Source organism: Phacochoerus africanus, chromosome 11 (assembly GCF_016906955.1).
Source record: "Phacochoerus africanus isolate WHEZ1 chromosome 11, ROS_Pafr_v1, whole genome shotgun sequence".
NCBI lineage: Eukaryota > Metazoa > Chordata > Mammalia > Artiodactyla > Suidae > Phacochoerus > Phacochoerus africanus.
The window spans coordinates 35,591,806-35,613,571 of NC_062554.1; the positions used below are offsets into that span (position 1 = coordinate 35,591,806).

The 21,766-nt window shown below is 44.9% G+C and overlaps 1 protein-coding gene across 2 annotated transcripts in view; it reads left to right on the top strand.

Annotated features, from left to right (window-relative positions):
- The window catches only part of AASDHPPT (aminoadipate-semialdehyde dehydrogenase-phosphopantetheinyl transferase), a 48,498-nt gene extending 35,509 nt beyond the window's left edge, over window positions 1-12,989 (top strand). The window contains exons 5-7 of one of the 2 annotated variants that reach the window (XM_047752008.1): window positions 8,332-8,403; window positions 10,979-11,129; window positions 11,243-12,989. In XM_047752008.1, the coding sequence (XP_047607964.1) occupies window positions 8,332-8,403; window positions 10,979-11,129; window positions 11,243-11,247 (228 nt within the window). In that variant the 3' untranslated portion in view covers window positions 11,248-12,989. Of the gene's footprint in view, window positions 1-8,331; window positions 8,404-10,978 lie in introns of both variants that reach the window. The other variant, XM_047752007.1, reaches the window with a different exon arrangement.
- Window positions 12,990-21,766: the final 8,777 nt, after the last annotated feature.

The following is a 21,766-nucleotide window of genomic DNA, read 5'->3' on the forward strand; positions in this document are numbered from 1 at the left end:
GTGAATATAACGTTAACTTGAAGAGGCTGGTCAATGAAACTAGACACATTTGGTATCCAGTCCTGATGCTCTGAAGGTGAAATCCGGTCCTTATGCCCTGAAGGTGAAGTCAGGGGTACTCTGAGTGCATGTAACATTTAAGCTGATACTTGAAAGGTAAGTCATACTACATTAAGTAAAGTGGAAGGGAAAAGAGGCCCTGGAATAGAAAGAGCTTTGTGGGTGAACAATTAAAGGATGCCATTTTGGCACTGTACTATGTTGAAGGGGATTGGAGAGTTTCTAGGTTAGGCTGATAAGATCATGTCGGACTTTATGGGTCAGTTAATATTTTGGTCTCTTTCTTTTTTTGGTTTCCTAACCAAACACAAAAACTCATTTTAGTCAAAAAGACATCATTGTAGATTACTAGAGTGATTCATGTAACTGGGTTTCAGAAATAGCTAGAATAGGGACTGGGAAACTTTGAACTCTTTTATCTTTTTCTTTTATCCTTCTGGCTTCACTTTTCTCCCACTCTCATTTCTTCTGTATACCAGCTTTCTTAACTTTGTGTGGTCCGTGTGGCAGGAAACATAACTGCCTACTGCTTTTACATTTAACAATTTGCAGTTTAAAAACCTGCAGAGAGGAGTTCATGTCGTGGTGCAGTGGTTAATGAATCCCGACTAGGAACCATGAAGTTGCGGGTTCGATCCCTGGCCTTGCTCAGTGGGTTAAGGATCCGGCATTGCCGTGAGCTGTGGTGTAGGTTGCAGATGCAGCTCGGATCCCACATTCCTGTGGCTCTGGCATAGGCCAGCAGCTACCGCTCTGATTAGACCCCTAGCCTGGGAACCTCCATATGCTGTGGTTAAGGCCCTAGAAAAGGCAAAAAGACAGAAAAGAAAACCTGCAGAGATTGATGAACCCTCTCTCTGTTCAAGCCCTAAAAGCCTTAGAGAAGAGATTCCATGGTTTCAGTTGGGTGGTGGGTGCTTATCTCTTGACCAGGCATTGTAGACAAGCAAGTGTGTGACAGCCTGTATCAAGAGTCCAGCAAATAGGTTATATTATAATATGATTCTTGCAATCATCACCTGAATTGTGTGCAAAGCAAGTCATTGTACAGTGTGAAGAATTCATGAGTGGATAAAATAGGTGTTCAGGGGAGTTTAACCAGTGTTAAAATAGTGGTAAGATAAAAATTGTATTTTTAAGACTAAATTCTGTCTGTGGTGATAAACAGGTGAAGGAAATGAGGTGTCAAATATGTTATGATCACTTCTGTGACTTAAGAATCATCTACTGAGGAGTTCCCGTCTTGGCAGAGCAGAAACAAATCCAACTAGAAACCATGAGGTTTTGGGTTGGATCCCTGGCCTCACTCAGTGGGTTAAGGATCCAGCGTTGCTGTGGCTGTGGCGTAGGCCGGCAGCTGTAGCTGTGATTAGACTCTTAGCCTGGGAACCTCCATATGCCGCAGGTGCAGCCCTAAAAAGACAAAAGACGAAAAAAAAAAAAACAACTGTCTACTGAGATATTGAATACTAGAGAACAAGTGGGATTTAAGTTTGAGATACCATAGAAACACCTAAGTGAACATGTCAGGTCGGTGAGTAAAATGAAAGACCGGAGGGGAAAAAATAATAATCATTAACATGTAGATGGTATTTGAAGCCATGGGATTTAATGTTGCAACAGTAGTTCCCATCGTGGCTCAGCGGTTAACGAAGCCAACTGGCATCCATGAGGATGCAGGTTTGATCCCTGGCCTAGCTTAGTGGGTTAAGGATCCTGCGTTGCCATGAGCTGTGGTGTAGGTCTCAGGCATGCCTCGGATCCCACATTGCTGTGGCTTTGGCATAGGCCGGCGGCTACAGCTCCAGTTGGACCCCTAGCCTGGGAACCTCAATATGCTTCGGGTGCGGCCCTAGAAAGATAGATAAATAAATAAATAAATAAAGTTGCAGCCATTAGGTTATTACCTAAGTTAGAATGGAGAAAGACAGGACAGAGTCCTGAGGAGACAAAAAAATGACCAAAATGGTAAGAAGTAAAGAAAGTAGTGGGATTCCCTCATGGCTCAGCAGGTTAAGGATCTGGTGTTGTCGCTACTGTGGCTCTGGTTACACCTGTGGCTTGGGTTCCATCTCTGGCCCAAGGAACTTCTACATGCTACAAGTGAGGCCAAAACAAGAACAAAAAAAATAGTGTTGGGGGTGATCCATGGGCAGGAAGTACTTTGAGAAAGAGAGCTATGTCAAAACCACTAACATAGCATGTAAAGTTAGAGGATCTATCAATTAAAGAGTAAATTATATTTAGGATACTATTCTTTTTAAAGTTTTCATAGTTAAAGGGGCAAATATAAGCCATTTCATTCATAGGGAAACTTTTTGTTTTGTTTTTGTTTTTTTAGACAGCACCCTCACTTATGGATGTTCCCACATTCCCAGGCTAGGGATTGTGGAATTCTTTATTCTTTTGGGAGGGGCACACCCCTCAGCATATGGACGTTCTCAGGCTCAAGGTTTGGCAGCTACAGCTGCCAGCCTGTGCCACAGCCATAGCAATGCAGATCCGAGCTGCCTCTGTGACCTACGCCACAGCTCACAGCAGTGCCAGATTCATAACCCACTGATCAAGGCCAGGGATTGAACCCGCAACCTCATGGATACTAGTTGGGTTGATTAACTGCCGAGCCATGCTGGGAACTTCCAAATCCTTTATTCTTAATGGTGCCAGATAGAATAGGTCTAGTAGCAGGGGGAGGAGGAGAAGGGTCACCAGTTGGGCCAGCTGTGCTTCAACTTTTTGGGTGACAAAGATATCTAAGTTCCTGTGGACCAAATAGATGCTGTGGAAAATGGTAGGACTTAAAAGGACGCTACCCAAGAGGAATTCCAAAAGAAAGAGGCAGTGGGCATTCTACCGTGCATTAATTTCTGAGGATAGGAATTACAAGAAGTCAGCTATTTAATGCACTGCTAGTTCCAGGGAGTGGGATAAGACGGAAGAACTGGAAAAAGTTCTCTGAAAATCCCTCAGATGCTCACTCAGTCAGCATTTGAATACTTGGTATGACCCAGAGTTCTAAAAAGTGGATCACAACAGCATTGATCATTGCTTTGCCTGCTTCCTCCGCCTCCTTCCTCTCTGCCACCTACCTTAAGGAAACCAATGCAGAAGAGCAAAGTGAAGCCAAAGAGAAGAATGTATGCTAGGATTGAAATGAGACTCTTTTTAAGCTGAAAGTGAAGAGTTCTGGGGTTTGCCTAGGCTTGTCCAGAAACTGGGAAGGGAGATCATCAGGGCATATTTTAAAGTCATCTGTGGAAAATAATTGAATTCTTTACTGAGTGTACCTTTTGTCCATTCAGTGCATCAGTTAGACAAATATGAAAATAAGATGCATATAGATTATTTATTATACTATAAACAGGCCCAGGAGGAGAGAGTGAACTTAACAGAATGAGTCTGGTGGTGTAGACAGCCAGAAGCTGGGTTTGAGGGGAGAATGGTGAGTGTAGAGCCAGGGGAGGCCTACCTGTAGTCAAGGAACACAGAGGGGAGCTTCCTGTCGGGGCATCTCCAAGAACCTCACAAGTTAAAGAACCAGTCTTCAGGCATGTAGCTGAGGAAGAGCTCCATTTTCACTCTGCAGATTCAGAGTGTAACCGTGGCTTGAATGATCTTCACTGTTCTTTCCTCCCCTCCTTTGCCTGTTTGCCACTCTCACTCGCACACACTAAACGCACCCACACTAGAAGAACCAGAGGCGGCAGCACAGCAAATGACAGAGAATGTGGAGGTAGAGAAAAAGATGAAATCAATTCCTTTCCCCATTGGAGGCTTCCAGCCCTGAATTAGGTTTGAGCTAGGATAGGTGGGAAGAAGAATTTCCTTAGGAGAGTAAAATTTAATTTGGGTCAGATATTTTTCAAAGAGAATTCAGTTACTGACAATGACTAGAAATGTCATTTATTGGGTCTGTTGAAGATTTCATCCAGGGGAAAAGAAAAATGAATTGTCAGAACTTGTTTAAAGGGAAATGGTGAGAGATAGTAAGTTGCCTTCTATTCCCACACTGTAAAGTCTACCTCTTTTAGTGAACTGAAAATAAAATAGAACGTTGAACCCTTCCCTATTTTTCATGCCAGATGAAAGATCTGCACAGGACAGCTTGGTAGCAATCTTACTTTTTCTTTTCCCTACTGTGTAAATATTATTTCCTCAGACAGCCAGAGTCATAGCCAAACAATATTAGCCTTATGGCTTGGTTTTTCTTGAGATATATTTGATGACTAAATTTAAGTGCACAGGCTGTTTTAGAGAGTACTGTTACTTGGGTTGGAGACAGGACAAATCCGTAGACACAGTACATGTCAGAGAATAGTTTTTATTAATTAATGGTGGTATAGTGGTGAATAACTGAACTACTTGAGATTCATGCTCTTCTTCCTAGTGTGAGAACTGACAAGCTAAGCTGAAAAAAAAAAAAAAAAAATCCTGTTCCTACAGGCAGCATTAAGAGAATGCCCGCTGGATACTGGAAATAGTGTCGAGGCTGCAGGTGAGGATCTGGAAGGCATCTACTGGCACACAAGTTAATGGGACAGAAGGTTAAGTAAGGATGCTCTTTTCATTCAAGCAGAACCAAAGGACAGTACCATCATAGGGCTGCATCCCAGAAGAAAAAGGAGCATTTGTTTACTCTGAGACTCAAGAATATGGAATGAAAATTATAAAGCAGATGAAGATTTTTTAAAAATCTGCTTAGTGCCTTAAATACTATTCAAGATAGTGTATCTGTGAAATGGAAGTTGAGAGCTTTAAGGAGAGAAGAGGCCTGTCATTAAAAGAGCTGTCAGTGAAGGTAGTCTGAAACCATCTAGACGTGTATAGAAAAGAGGTCAGCACACTAAACCCTGAGTACATTTCATTGCCACCTTCTAAATATATAGACATTTGCCCAAGCATCTGCTGCTTTCATGGACCCACTCTCATAATTAGCACTTTCAAACATGCTACCTTTCTGCAGAGGACTACCAAATCTTTTAACCCAGTGTCTTTCACTCTTCAGACTATTTCTCACTGCTCTGTGTTTCTCTCTGAAGACTACACAAACACCACAGTTTCTGTAGATGAGAGATCATAATTGCCCTTCAAGTTATTTTCTTTTTCTAACTTTACTTTTTTTTGATGGTACCACCATTTGCGTCATCCAGAATTTAAAAAGCCCAGACCCATTTTTGGTTCCCCTCCTCCTTCCTGTGTTACAGCAATCCCTCTGGTCAGCAGTGACATGCTTTCCTCTGAAAACTCTTCTGGCCCCTACCCACTTCTCTAACGTGGGCCCTCTTTACATCCAGCTTAGACTAATGTAATAGCCTCCTAAGGAAAAGGCTTCCTTTGCCACTATTTTGCTTCAGCCTTCATTTTTGGCCGTTATTTCCCTGTATAAACTGCACATTGCAGCCAAATCACAGCCTGCTCTCTGTTGTTTTAGTATCTCCAAACCCCTTTTATTTATATTTGTTTTAATTCTTCCACCACCCACCCACCCATTCTGTCCCAATTTCCTCCTTGGCTTCTCTTTTAACAGTTTTTAAGTGCAACTCAGGTGCATTCTCTCTTTCCGCTAAGACCAAGCTTTTTTTCCCTTTCTTATACTACATTTTGCCTCTTATCTTTGTTTTTTGGTGTTTTTTTTTGTTTTTTGTCTTTTTGCCATTTCTTGGGCTGCTCCCACGGCATATGGAGGTTCCCAGGCTAGGGGTCGAATCGGAGCTGTAGCTGCCAGCCTACGCCAGAGCCACGGCAACGCAAGATCCGAGCCATGTCTGCAACCTACACCACAGCTCATGGCAACGCTGGATCGTCAACCCACTGAGCAAGGGCAGGGGTCGAACCCGCAACCTCATGGTTCCTAGTTGGATTCGTTAACCACTGCGCCATGATGGGAACTCCTCTTAATCTTTGTAGTTACCCACTTGTTTGACTTTCTCAGGCTCCCTGAGAGCAGGTGCAGTATTTTACTTAGCATTGTGTCTGTTACAGACTTAAAATGCTAGCTTGGACGTAATCAAAAGTCTGTTATTTATTACAACAAATCCAGAGGATTTCCCACTTACTCAAATATTGTATCTCATACCTGGAAAAATAATGCTCCAGAAAAAAGCATGAAATCTTATGCCAAGAAGAATCTCATGTTTTTATAGGCTCTCAATTTTCTTCTTTTCTTTTGTCTTTTGTCCTTTTAGGGCTGCCCCCATGGCATGTGGAGGTTCCCAGGCTAGGGGTCTAATCAGAGCTGGAGCTGCCAGCCTACGCCACAGCCACAGCAATACCAGATCCGAGCCGCATCTTCGACCTACACCACAGCTCACGGCAATGCCGGATCCTTAACCCACTGAGCAAAGGCAGGGATCGAACCTGCAACCTCATGGTTCCTAGTCGGATTTGTTTCTGCTGCGCCATGACGGGAACTCCTAGGCTCTTAATTTTCATAACCAGTTTCTATCAGGAAAGTTACCACTAAAAAGTTTCAAATGATGAGATTAGTCGAAATAGAAATTCTTTGCTTTGCTTTTGAAAGGAAGTGCTTTAAAAAGTAGAAATGTTAACATTTATGACAGATTTTATTCTGTACTTTACCATTGGGGAAAAAAAATACAAAACTTGGATGTTTTAAGTTATACCTTCAACTTTTATTTTTTGTTTATAAGGTGAAATACATACTAAGAAAATAACGTGATTTAAGTAAAGCAGATTAATCTTTGTAATCTACTGCAAAACTATCTCCTGAAAAAGTAAAATATTGTTGCCCCCTTTCAGTTTGTTGAAGATTTTAAGGAAACTTTGGTATTCATAATAATTTTATGGGTAAAAAACTGTAAGCTTAGGAAAGTCTTGAAAATTTAGAGTCCTAAAATTAAATCTTAAATTTAGTAGCGTTGAATGAACTGGCTTAGCTAGCTAGCTAGTTTACTGGTTTCATTACTTTCTTTTCTTTCTTTTTTTTTTTTTTGTCTTTTTGTCCTTTTAGGGCCACACCCTAGACATGAAAAGTTCCCAGGTTAGGGGTCTAATCAGAGCCACAGCTGCCGGCCTACACCACTGCCACAGCAACGCCGGATCCGAGCCACATCTCTGACCTACACCACAGCTCAGAGCAAGGCCAGATCCATAACCCACTGAGCAAGGCCAGGGATTGAACCTGCAACCTCATGGTTCCTAGTTGGATCTGTTTCTGCTGCACCACGATGGGAACTCCAGAATAGTTTTTTTAATAATAAACTTTGAGTTAGTAAATCTTTTTCTCATATTTAGCTAGTTATATTTTTTCTCTTGAAACCTCTGGAAACATTTCCTAAATTTATCTTTTTTGAATTTTTTTTTTTGTTAATTTGTATATCTTAAGGTATGAAGATATGAGGAAGATAAAAGATGAAAAGTCCCTAAGTACTTTTATAGCCAAAATTCTATACTATTTCTGACTGTAGTTTTCTATTTCAACTGATTTCTTAGGGAAGAATGCTTTAGTAAAGTGGCTTTTTGATGAAATTTTGTTTAGTTTTTAATAGTTGTTCATACTTTTCTCTGGTAACTGCCTCAGTGTCTCTTACAGTTTAAAGCTCCCTCCTCATTTATCTCATACATAAAAGAAAATAGGAAATTGCATGTTAAGTCTTACCTATGAATTTCCACCATGATTTTCCATAGGCTGTGGCATGTAGTTAACTAAATGCTTATGAACCAGAGTTGTAATCTGATTTTTTTTAATATACACTTTAAGCAGATAGAAAACATCACCAGTAAGGGCAGATGGCTATCTCCATGTGCCTGTGAATAGGACATTCCATCTATGGAGTATTCTTAAGAATGTATTATCTAAATCTAATCATTAAGACTCATCAGACCAAAAATGAGCAGTTTTGTATAAAAAAAGGTGGGAGATGGAAATATTAATGTGATAAAAGACAAGAAAAGCTAGCAAGACATGACAACTGAATGCAGCACTTGACCCTCGACTGGCTTCTGTACTGGAGCTGGGGAAATGGATTAATTCACAGAATTCAGAGTACAGAGTAGCCAAAAGTATTACTTCAATGTTAAATATACCAAAGTTATTAATTCCTATGTTTATGTGAGAGAATGTCCTTATTGGGGAAAACATACCGAAATGTTATATTAAAGGGCCAAAAGTATGTGACTTAAATTGTTTGGGGGAACTGGAGGAATATATGTATGTGTGGGTATATGTCTCCGTATGGGGGAGAGATGTAAACAGAAGTATATCTAAGTTTATATATTTGATATTCTATATTTACTCATTTTATTTTCCAGGAAAGCAAAATAGACGAGCACCATTTTGTTGCAGTAGCTGTTAGGAAACCCAGTGGATCGAGACATCAGGATGTAAGATTTTAAGATTTCTCTGACTTTTTTCTAAAAAGCGTGTATTGAAGTTATCTTTTATTTATTGATGGAAATAATCATTTATGTCAGGTTAGAGGTTTTGGCTTTTTTTAAATTATAGACTTTAGAAGTATTTTCATTATCTAATCTACCATCTGAGATTTCACAGAAATGGTTTTAAAAGTATGTCACCTGCTTCTTCACATTCAAGTACACTTAAATACTGAAAGAAAAAATTTTGGTAGCACTGTCCTGGTACTCATATTTTCTTTATTTCTTTTTTTTTTTGTCTTTTTAGGGCCGCACCCACGGCATATGGAGGTTCCCAGGCTAGGGGTCTAATCGGAGCTGTTGCCGCTGGCCTAACCACAGCCACAGCAATGCCAGATCCAAGCTGCATCTTCAGCCTACACCACACTCACGGCAATGCCGGATCCTTAACCCACTGAGCAAGGGCAGGGATCAAACCCGCAACCTCATGGTTCCTAGTCAGATTCGTTTCTGCTGTGCCACGATGGGAACTCCTGGTACTCATATTTTCAATAGAAATTCAAGATAGTCATCATCTTGGTCATGTTAACGGTGATTAATTTCCTGGTGAATTGGGGTTGTCTTGAATATAAGGATACTAATTTGAAGGGTAATGAGTAATGGAACTGTATGTGAGATTGAAGTTCCCCTTTTTATAGTACTCTTAGATTATTTCCATAGTTATAGTATCAGATATGTCAGAGACCTTGTGACATATTCTGGCATAACATCAGTTCTTCCAATCAATCTGTGCTTTCTTCTGCTATTAATTGGTATTTGAGAAATTTTTTAAAAAGAAAACGTTAGCATCTTGACTCAGCCTACATATAGTTGTGATTCTGTGGAAGTTTTTAATTAAGGAATACTGATAATATTACAATAGTTAAAACTATATGCATATTATTTTTAGGGAATTCACCTGTGGAAATGTGATGTGGTCAATATGTATGCATCATTACCTCAAAAAAAGCTCAGTCTACAGATTGGGCTTTTGATAGACTAAAAAGAATTAAAATTCCTCACTAATTATCTTCCTTTAAAAGAGATTTTTTTTTTTTTGTCTTTTTGCCTTTTCCAAGGCTGCTCCCTTGGTGTATGGCGGTTCCCAGGCTAGGGGTCTAATCGGAGCCGTAGCCACCGGCCTACGCCAGAGCCACAGCAATGCGGAGTCCAAGCCGTGTCTGCAACCTACACCACAGCTCACGGCAACGCCGGATCCTTAACCCACTGAGCAAGGCCAGGGACCAAACCCGCAACCTAATGGTTCCTGGTCGGATTCGTTAACCACTGTGCCACGATGGGAACTCCAAAAAAGAGATGACATTTTAAAATCAATCCCTGTTATCTGAAGGTATTCTGACCCAGGTTAACTGTTGTGCTAAGTCACAGCATTATCCTTTCTACAAATACCTTATGTTTCCAGAGAGTTATATTTTTTGTAACATTTGCACATGGCAATATTTTATTTCCCTGGAGATGGCCTATTTAGGTAGCAGTGACATAGTGAGAAAAGGGCAAAGGTACTATTCAGAAGGCCTGGCTGGGTTCCAGGCCCTGGTCTACCATGTAACCTGTGTTGTAAGCTTTCATAAATTGATTGATCATCTTGAGCCTCAGTTTCCCTATCTATAGAATTGGGATAACAACTGTATCAGCATAGTTGTGGGAATTGAATCATGTAAAATAGATATTGACCCTATAAAAGCACTGTGGAAGACCCAAGTGCTGTCTTCACTAGCATGTATAGAAGATGGCCCACATTGGGTTGAGTCATAAACAAGGCTTCTATAACAGAGTTTAAGTTGTAGTTGTTTGTGTTTTTTGGGGGGTTTTTTTGTTGTTTGTTTTTGCTTTTTAGGGCGGCACCCATGGCATATGGAAATTCCTAGGCTGGGGTCAAATCGGAACTGCAGCTGCTGGCCACAACCGCAGCTCACAGCAATGCTGGATCCCCAGCCTACTGAGCGAGGCCAGGGATCAAACCCACATCCTCAGGGATCCTAGTTAGATTCATTTCTGCTGTGCCAAAACAGGAACTTCTAAGTTACAGTTTAAACTTAGTGTTGAAGGAATCATTTCCTAATGAAGTGTTGCATCTCTGTGGTTATGGGAATTTTTACAGATGCGCCCTCTAGAGTATTTCTCAAAAGTTGGCCTGATGGTCCTCTCTATCAGAATAACCCACCTGCTTGTTAAAGTTATATATTTGGGGATCCTTTTTTACTCATCTACTGAGTCAGAATTGATGGAAGTGTGACTTAGTAAATCCACATTTTAAATAAATAACCACTGGTTATTATCTACAAAAAGTTTGAGAATCAGGTCATTTCATATTTTTCTTAATTTGTTACTTTGGCAACACATAAGGAGTGAAGAAAGTTATTTAGAAATCTAACAGTGTTGTCATTTAATGTCACTGTATATAGTGTGTAACTTAATATTATTGAAATGTAATTACTAGTTTCTTGTTTTCCTAATTATGAAATTGACCATAAGATTAATATGCAGTTAACATTTAGGTAATGTAATTTTTTTCCCCTTTTAGGTTACATCTCAAGATGATTCTAAACCAACCCAGAGGCAGTTTACTATTCTCACTTTCAATGATTTAATATCATCTGCTGTTCCTATGACCCCTGAAGATCCTTCATTTTGGGACTGTTTTTGTTTCACAGAAGAAATTCCAATACGAAATGGTACAAAGTCATGATACAATTTTCTAAGTAACAAAGGGAAATGAAAACTGTAATCTTCTGTATTCACTAAAAAATAAATACCTGATAGTATCAAATTTTATTTCACAAAACAGTTTAAAAAAGAAGAAACAACTTTTCCTATTAAAAAGGCGGACTTCTAGTTCAAGAGAGCTCACTTAGAATACATGTGTACCTCTTCTTCCTCCCCAAAATCACATTGGGTTGACTGAAGAAATAGAAATCAGTGGCAGAATCCTAAGGTGATGTATGTTCATCGTAGAAAAAAATAGAAAATGCAAGTATACAAAAAGGAAACACGCGCGTTTCCATCTCTCCAGAGAGAACTATTTCAGAGGTAACTATTGCTAAAACCTAGAGTATCTTCCTGGACCTTTTTCTTAACAAATGAATCAATTTTAATATACTTGCTTTTTTTTTTTTTTTAAATGGGAACATAGTGTTTTTAAATTCTTTTCTCTTAACTGTACATCTGCTGTTCATAAATACTCCTCTGTAGCATAACTTAGTGGTTCTGAAGTATTGTGTTGTACATCTACTATCAGGAAGCTTTTGACCAGCGGTAACAATGTTCAGATATAACTGACTTAAGTAATCAAGGGCATTTATTGTCTCACCTAACATACAATTCAGAGGTGTCATTAAGGACACTTTTTTTTGGCCTCTGCCTCAGTTTATTGGTTTTGCCTTATTAGGCTCATCTCCATCATGGTCTTAAGAGCCACTGCTATAACTTCCACCTTCACATCTTCATAGAAATAGCATCTAAAAGGCAGGAACAGTTGTTTTATGAGTGAGGAAGACTTTTTCCTCTTAAGAACCTTCAAAAAATTTCCCTGAAGTTTCTGTTGACTCAGGTCACTGAGAAAGCTGAACTCTGATACTTGTGGCCTGTGGTAAGTAGACTTATTGATAGGGAAGAAGCTAAGCAGGGTCAGGGGAGCGGCATCAAAGGGAAACCCACTGCCTGCCACAAGGAAGGTGTAACATGATGCATTCATTCTTTCCTCTGTGTTAGACACTTTGAATGTCTGCAGTTTTTACTCTGGGCAGTGGTACATTGAATATCCTGGTGACCACATTTTGAGGTCCGTGCTTAATTACATCTTTAAGAAAGCAGATTTCTAGAAGTGGGAATGATTGGTTCAAAGGGATTAAACATTTTAGAGCCTTGATAAGTATTACCAAATTGTTCTCTAAAAAGTTGTATAATTTACACTTCTAGTTAGTGTTGTGTGACCACTCTCACCCTCACCTACCTGCTTTCTGGTCATCTATAAATTTTTTTTTTTTAATCTTTGCCAATATAGGTGAAAAATGGTACCTTATTTTTTAAATTTGTGTTTCTTTCATTACAAATGAGGATATATCAGTGTTGTTATTGGCTGTTTGTATTCCTTTTTCATGAACTGCCTGTTCATTACCTTTGCCTGTTTTTATTTTAGCAAATAGGACTTAATTTAAAGTGGGAGCATAATATATAAGATGTCAAGACCATCATATTGATGACACTCTATTGTGTGGTTGTAGCGCATGTCTTGGGAAGTTCAAAAGTCTTGTTAAATGTCAAGAAGTGAAATAATTTCATTGTTTCTATTACTGAAGTTGAAAGTTGTGTGTAAATTGTATAAAATTAGATACTTTAAGGTAAAAAAATTGGAGTGTTCTATAATTTTTCATTTTGTTGAGCATGCCCAGATATTCCAAGCATAGTAAATAACATGTTTTTAAAAAATCAGGTAGCATTTTAGTAGAGGAGACATTGTTATCCCCAGCATGAATGTAATGGTGATATGAAAACCTGTTGTCTGTCTTCTCATCATAATAAAATGATTAACATTATTGAATTTTTATGAGTTAAGTGCTCTGCTAGATTTGGCACGGGGAGGGGATGGGGGTCCTGTTGTCACTTAAAGTTCAGTTAAACTGTACACATACATTAGAGTTATCCAGAGCTATAAAAAATTTTTTCTGAGTGAAAAATACCATTCCTTTGACCTCCTCCCATCTCCTGTCCACAGAGCAGACTCTTTCACTGACTTTTTTGGTTATTTATTACCGTATCTCCAAAGGACATGCTTGTATTGTGTTACTGTTTTTTTCAAATCGAGGCATTTCTTTGATTCCTGATATAAAGCTTTACTCTTCTGCTTCCCAGGTATTACATTTCCTTTCCCCTTTTCCCAACATATGTAATTCACTGCTTACATTGTTGACTGTGATTAAAAATGTTTACATTGTTGAGATGATGTAACATAGTACAACTAAGTGATGTGTTATTCTTACCTTCTACAGCATTTTTTTTCAAGTTAATAATTAACTTTGCATGGGTTTCTATATACGTACTGCTAATTAAACCCAAAACTGTATTCAGACATACCAGTTGTTTTTTATCTGTTTCATCCATGTTGAAGACATCATTCCTGAAATAGTAATCTTTTTTGTCCAGTCTGAACTTTTTGCTTTCTGTGGCTGGAGCACAGCTAACTGTGCTCCTGAAATCTCTTTTCACCATCGCCCTAGGAATTGTTTCTCCTCTCCCTCCCCTCTGTTAGATTCTCTTATTTCCCTTTCCTATATCTCCTGTCTGTCTGAGACATATTCCTTTGTTTGTATGGATTATATTCATATTTATATCATAACTACCTGAGAACGGAGGGTCCATAGATATATTTCCTGAGATTGTATGTAAGGAACAGGAAGTCTCCTAATGCAGAGGGTATAGGAGATCCGGCCACTTCTTACAGATTATTCCATTCCCTTCTACCACCAAAGCCTTTATATTTGGTGCTGCCAGTTTTGACCTGGGCTGGACCACCATACTGCTTCAAGTCCATGTTTTTCTGAGTCCAGGACCGTTCTTTGCATTACACCATACTGCCTAGTTATAGCTTCTGTGTGCCCTCAGTTATTCAATGGGTTCAACCAGCTGGAAACGCACTCAAAACATGTCCTCCATGCTGGAAGAGTCTGATTCGGTATGATAAGTCACTCTTACTACAGTGCAAAAGCAGGGCACAACTACCTAGGCTGCTACCCTCATGTCTGCAATCTTAAAAATGTCACAAACAAGAGGCTTCTAGCTTCTTTCTTGCAAACTACACCAGTCACTGGAAGCACAGCAGGCCTGATGGTGTTTTCCACTGGAAAGCAGCCCTTGCCTTCCCCTCACCCCCACCCCCACCCCCAGACCTCTCACATACAAGTAAGGTTACTGACAGGCTCAGCTGCCAAATGCTCTGTGTGCACAAGGTGTTTTCAGTGAGTTCAGCTAGCTCGCAACACACTGAAAACGTGTCCTCCACACTGGAAAAGATTGCTTTAGTATGCAGAGGTGCTTTGTTCACTACAGTGAAAATACAGGACAGAGCTACCTAGGTTGCTACCCTCAGGTCAGCAGTCTTACAAATGTCACACACAAGAGGCTTCTAGCTTCCAGCTTGCAAGAGTATGCCACTCACTCAAAACACTCCAGGCCCAATGGTGGTTTCCCATAAAGCAACCCTTGCCTATTTTCCATCTAGGCCTCTCACACATAACTAGGGCTACTGACCCAGCTCGGCTGACAGAAGCTCTGTGTGCACAAGTTCTTTCGGTGGGCTCAACTAGCTTGCAGCAGAGGCAAAACTCCATTCTGGAAAAAGCTGATTTCATATGAAAAGGCACTCTCATCCCTCCAGTGGAAATGCAGGGCACATCTACCTAGGCTGCTACCCCCATGTCGACAACCTTACAAATTTCACAAACAAGAGGCTTCTAGCTTCCTACTTGCAGCGTATGGCAGTCACCGAAAGCACTCCAGGCCCAATGGTGGTTTCCACCAGAAAGCAACCCTTGCCTTTTTTCCACCTAGCCCTCTCACATATAATAAATAGGGTTATTGACAGACTCTACTGCCGAATGCTCTGTGTGCTCTAGGATTTTGCAAGTGGGCTCAACCCAAAAGGTGGCTTGAATACTGGGCACGCAGTGTTCTAGGGTCAGGGTTGCGCACTCTTTGGCCCCAGGAAAGCTGGGCTGGTGGCCATGAATGGAGAGTCTTAAAAGCAGACAGAGGTCACTCGGTGGGCAGGCTACATCCATCCCAGACACCCGTCTCTTGACAGTCCTCTAAAAAGTTCCTTCTTTTGTCCACCTCTGAGCGGGGGCCAAGTCAAACAAGAGAAGAGGCTGATTAAAGCCACTTACCTGTATGGAGAGGGTTTGGACCATTGACTAAGGAGGAGTGCTGAAGGATATGCAGGAGTGAGTGCCATGATCAACTTGAGACAGAAATACCCCTGTTAGGCGCTTGATTGTTCTTGGAAAGGAATTAAATCAGCTCTCCAGGGCAGCAGCCCAAGGGCTTCTTTAGCAAGCAGGAGGAAGGGCTCTGAGTTGTTATTAGAGAGAATGGCCACCAGAGGGCGCCAAAGCTCTGGCCAAGCCCAGCAGCTGCCTCAGTTTGGTTAGCGCTTCTAGGCTCCAAGATGGGGTTTGAGATGGGGGTGGTGGATACCCCAGGAAGTGTCTGGTGGGGATGGGGAGGTTCCAGCCGCCTCTGACTCTCCAGTCCAAACTGGCTCACCAGGTAAAAGGGGTATGGTTCTGCCCTCATACCTCTGGCTCACCTTCTGTCGGCTCAGGTAGCTCCAAGTTCACACCATTGGACAGGCCGTCAGGAGTATGATGGTCTTGGTTTCTCAGAATTGAATCTCTGAATCCACGAGCAAGCCTTTGGCTTGAGTATCGGGGATGCGGTTTCCCAGACTCAGGCTTGCACGGAGTTTGGCCTGTAGAGAGCTGGGCTGGTGAATGGAGAGTATAAAAGCAAAGGTCCTTTGCTGGGCAGACATGCCCATCCCAGAGACCTGTCTTTTGAAGAATCTGACAACTTTCTTATTTTTCTTCCGTCTGAGGCACTCGCTCCTTTTGTGAACCTCTGAGAGAAAATCTCAACCTAAAAGCCAGATCACATAAAATAAGGGGAAGCCAGGGAGGCCGGGTCAGGGGTTGATGGGAGGATCTCGAAGAACTTAAAGCAGCTCACCTTGGAGTTCCCGTCCTGGCGCAGTGGTTAACAAATCCGACTAGGAACCATGAGGTTGCAGGTTCAATCCCTGGCCTTGCTCAGTGGGTCAAGGATCCAGCCTTGCCGTGAGCTGTGGTGTAGGTCGCACACGCGGCTCAGCTCCCACATTGCTGTGGCTCTGGCGTAGGCTGGCGGCTACAGCTCCGATTCGACCCCTAGCCTGGGAACCTCTATATGCCACAGGAGCAGCCCTAGAAAAGGCAAAAAGACCAAAAAATAATAATATAAATAAATAAAGCCCGTCACCTGAGTCAGACTGTGTTCTGCTGATTGACTTAAAGGAGTGCTGACAGACAGGGAGCAGTGAGGGATATGGGAGGCTTTGAGAGAAATACCACTCGCCATCAGGCTGTTAAAATTTTTCTGAGGTGGAGGAGGACTGAATCAGGCTACAGGTGCTCAAGAGCCATCCAGACAGAACCAGGTGGGATGCAGAGGCCAAAAGATGGGGTCTGAATTGTTGCTGGAGCTAACAGCCAATAGAGGACAAGGAGCCCCCTTGCTGCTTGGCGTTGGCACTCCCAGGGTCAGAGATGGAGATGGTGCGCACGGAAGCCCTGGTGGTGTGTCCAGCAGAGAAAAGTGAGTTACAGGTTGCTTCTGACTTTCAGGTCCAAAATGCCTCTCCTTTTTTTTTTTTTTTTTGTCTTTTTGCCATTTCTTGGGCCGCTCCCGCGGCATATGGAGGTTCCCAGGCTAGTGGTCTAATCAGAGCTGTGGCTGCCAGCCTACACCAGAGCCACAGCAATGCAGGATCGTTAATCCACTGAGCAAGGGCAGGGATCGAACCCGCAACCTCATGGTTCCTAGTGGGATTCGTTAACCACTGCGCCACGACAGGAAATCCCAAGATGCCTCTCCTGATAGTGGCTACATAGTTCTTCCTTCATGACTAGGGGTCACTTCCATACTGGTGGGAAAGCCCAAAGACCAGGCGATTTGACAGGCTGTTTGGGGTCTGAATGCCTTTGGAGTCTCCAGTGGTACAACCCTGAATCCAAAAGCATTTCCTTTGAGTGTTGGGCATGCAGGTTTGGAGAGTCAGGCTTTGTTCGGGTGTGGCGTCAGTTCCTTTTAATTTTTCTACCTAAGCCAGTGCTTCCTGTCAGTCACCCCCAATCTCAAGTGGGGTACCAGAGCCAAAGGGATACATGCAGCCTCCCCACTGAGTGACCTCTGTCTGCTTTTACACTTTCAATTCACGGCCACCAGCCCAGCTTTCCTGGGGCCAAAGAATGTGCAACCCTGTTCCTAGAACACTGCATGCCGAGGATTCAAGCCAACTAAATTTGGGTTTGAATTTCTGTCTCTACAGAATCTAAAGGGAGTGAGAATGGGATCTACTGATGGACTAGAGTTGTGTTGCAGAGGGAGGGATGAGGGAGAGTGTCCTGGGAGACTATGAGAGGGAAATACTGCCCTTTGTAAGGTGGCACATGGCAGTTCTCAGGGTGAGAGTAGGGTCGAAATCAGAGCTGGCCGTCACACAAAGCCAGGGCAGTCCATCGGTGGGTTTGGTAAGGAGGCAGAAGGAAGGGCTCTGAGTTGTTACTGGAGAGCATGGCCACCAGAGATGAATGACAGAGCAGAGCAGCTTGCTTGGTATTCACATATCCCAGCTCAGAGATGGGGTTCAAGATGACGCTGTTACATCTCGCCAGATTGTGCATAACAAGCAGGGGTAGGTTACAGGTCACACCTGATTCTCCAGTCTAAGTGACCTCATCTAATAGAAAATACATTGCATAGTTCTACCTTCACATCAGTGGGTCTCATTCAACCCTGGTCTGCACTTGGCTGGGGGCACGGGCCAGCAGGGATGTCCTGACTCTTCTCCTTGGCAGGGCGCTTAAGTGCCACGATGGGTGGGGGGAATGTGACCATTTCAAGGTCGCCAGGGACACGCACCGCCCAGGACACGGTCCCACCCCCTGAGAGCAGACACCCCGGCTGGCTAGGTCGGGAGAGCCGCCTGTCGGTCCATCAGCACCTTCGGCTCTGGCACCAGGTTCGAGATCCAGGACCACCCAGGCATTGTTCGCTCTTACCTGGCTTTAGGTGCGTTCCCAGGCCCAGGTGTCCAGCAGAGGAGGAAGAGGCTCAGGTGGAATGGGACGGAGGAAGTAAGTTGTGGAGATCTCTGGAGGCAAAAGGCACAGGGATCAGCTCAGCCTGCCCCCCAGAATACCAACACTTTGACACACTGCATTAATGACCAAAAGCCCAGCTTTCTAGAAGTTAAATTCCACACCGGCCTGATTCGAAGAAACTGCGTGTCCAAGATTCAAGCCAGGTATTTCTGAGTCCCGTGTTGTGCCTCCAAACAGCCCAAGGACACTCAGCGCCTTGAACTCTCTAGCCATGGGGCCACCCGACCAGGCAGGAATTGAGCCATGGATGTGATGGCAGGAACTTGTCCCTTCTCCGAGTTGAGGGACTTTGGGCCACAGGGTCAGAGGCACCATGTACCCAAACACAAGTACCCGAGGACCTCGCTCTGTTTCCTCCACCCAACCGTCTCCCACCATGAGATCTCGGTCTGGAACTGCGGCCCAGGAGCTGCAGGAGGGGTTCTGCTCGCGCTCTGCCACCTTCTAACCGGCCTGGGCTCTACAAGCAACTCTCAGGCCTCCCTCCACACCCCACAGCAGAACCCTGGTCTGCACTGGCCCAGGGCACTTGCCAGAGTGACACCCGCACTCCTCTGTCTCTCCGCTCACTGAAATGCTCTACAGGCAGTGCTGTGGCCATCTCAGGGTGGGTCAGGGCACCCACTCCACCCAACACCACCCCACTTTTGATGTCAGCAACCCCATTAGGTAAATGCCAGGAGCAGGCTTTGAATTAGCTGCCTTCATCCCCGGGACTCAGCTTGAAAGGATGGACAAACCCGGCCATCATGCCCCTTTCCCAGGGTTACGGACGTTCCTTCGAACACGTGCCACGCAGAGGAAAAAGCCTCAGGGAGAGAGGGAAGGAAGAGGAGGCTGTGGAATTTCTCGGCAGAAAGAGCCCAGCAGTGAGCACAGCCCGACCCCAAGACACCACTACTGCACTGACGCACTGCATTCAGGACCTGAAGCCCAGCTTGCTGGAAGCCAAAATCCCTGCCAGGAAGACTTAGAAACTGTGCGTCCCACCCATTGTTTCTGGGTCCAGAGACCTGCCTCCAGACAAGCAAAGGACACTCGGGCCCCGGACAGCCTGTCCAACTCCCTGATCTTGGGGCCACCCGGCCGGACGGGGATTCAATTTGACACATCCCCTCACTGAGCGGAGGCAAACGGGGCCACGGGGTCAGAGGTGCCACACACACACACACACACACACACACACACACGTCTCTGGGCGCTTCCTCGAGGTTCCCTCCGCTCAATCCCCGATCAATGCCCTTCTGAGCCAGGGAGACCCAGGGCTCTGCTGGCCCTCTGGCGCCGTCTGGCGGACACGCGCCCTCACAGCACCTCTGCCCTTCCTCTGGGTCCCACAGTGGAACCCTGGTCTGCACTTGGCTGGGGGCACGGGCCAGCAGGGATGTCCTGACTCTTCTCCTTGGCAGGGCGCTTAAGTGCCACGATGGGTGGGGGGAATGTGACCATTTCAAAGTCGCCAGGGACACGCACCGCCCAGGACACGGTCCCACCCCCTGAGAGCAGACACCCCGGCTGGCTAGGTCGGGAGAGCCGCCTGTCGGTCCATCAGCACCTTCGGCTCTGGCACCAGGTTCGAGATCCAGGACCACCCAGGCATTGTTCGCTCTTACCTGGCTTTAGGTGCGTTCCCAGGCCCAGGTGTCCAGCAGAGGAGGAAGAGGCTCAGGTGGAATGGGACGGAGGAAGTAAGTTGTGGAGATCTCTGGAGGCAAAAGGCACAGGGATCAGCTCAGCCTGCCCCCCAGAATACCAACACTTTGACACACTGCATTAATGACCAAAAGCCCAGCTTTCTAGAAGTTAAATTCCACACCGGCCTGATTCGAAGAAACTGCGTGTCCAAGATTCAAGCCAGGTATTTCTGAGTCCCGTGTTGTGCCTCCAAACAGCCCAAGGACACTCAGCGCCTTGAACTCTCTAGCCATGGGGCCACCCGACCAGGCAGGAATTGAGCCATGGATGTGATGGCAGGAACTTGTCCCTTCTCCGAGTTGAGGGACTTTGGGCCACAGGGTCAGAGGCACCATGTACCCAAACACAAGTACCCGAGGACCTCGCTCTGTTTCCTCCACCCAACCGTCTCCCACCATGAGATCTCGGTCTGGAACTGCGGCCCAGGAGCTGCAGGAGGGGTTCTGCTCGCGCTCTGCCACCTTCTAACCGGCCTGGGCTCTACAAGCAACTCTCAGGCCTCCCTCCACACCCCACAGCAGAACCCTGGTCTGCACTGGCCCAGGGCACTTGCCAGAGTGACACCCGCACTCCTCTGTCTCTCCGCTCACTGAAATGCTCTACAGGCAGTGCTGTGGCCATCTCAGAGTGGGTCAGGGCACCCACTCCACCCAACACCACCCCACTTTTGATGTCAGCAACCCCATTAGGTAAATGCCAGGAGCAGGCTTTGAATTAGCTGCCTTCATCCCCGGGACTCAGCTTGAAAGGATGGACAACCCGGCCATCATGCCCCTTTCCCAGGGTTACGGACGTTCCTTCGAACACGTGCCACGCAGAGGAAAAAGCCTCAGGGAGAGAGGGAAGGAAGAGGAGGCTGTGGAATTTCTCGGCAGAAAGAGCCCAGCAGTGAGCACAGCCCGACCCCAAGACACCACTACTGCACTGACGCACTGCATTCAGGACCTGAAGCCCAGCTTGCTGGAAGCCAAAATCCCTGCCAGGAAGACTTAGAAACTGCGCGTCCCACCCATTGTTTCTGGGTCCAGAGACCTGCCTCCAGACAAGCAAAGGACACTCGGGCCCCGGACAGCCTGTCCAACTCCCTGATCTTGGGGCCACCCGGCCGGACGGGGATTCAATTTGACACATCCCCTCACTGAGCGGAGGCAAACGGGGCCACGGGGTCAGAGGTGCCCCACACACACACACACACACACACACACACGTCTCTGGGCGCTTCCTCGAGGTTCCCTCTGCTCAATCCCCGATCAATGCCCTTCTGAGCCAGGGAGACCCAGGGCTCTGCTGGCCCTCTGGCGCCGTCTGGCGGACACGCGCCCTCACAGCACCTCTGCCCTTCCTCTGGGTCCCACAGTGGAACCCTGGTCTGCACTTGGCTGGGGGCACGGGCCAGCAGGGATGTCCTGACTCTTCTCCTTGGCAGGGCGCTTAAGTGCCACGATGGGTGGGGGGAATGTGACCATTTCAAAGTCGCCAGGGACACGCACCGCCCAGGACACGGTCCCACCCCCTGAGAGCAGACACCCCGGCTGGCTAGGTCGGGAGAGCCGCCTGTCGGTCCATCAGCACCTTCGGCTCTGGCACCAGGTTCGAGATCCAGGACCACCCAGGCATTGTTCGCTCTTACCTGGCTTTAGGTGCGTTCCCAGGCCCAGGTGTCCAGCAGAGGAGGAAGAGGCTCAGGTGGAATGGGACGGAGG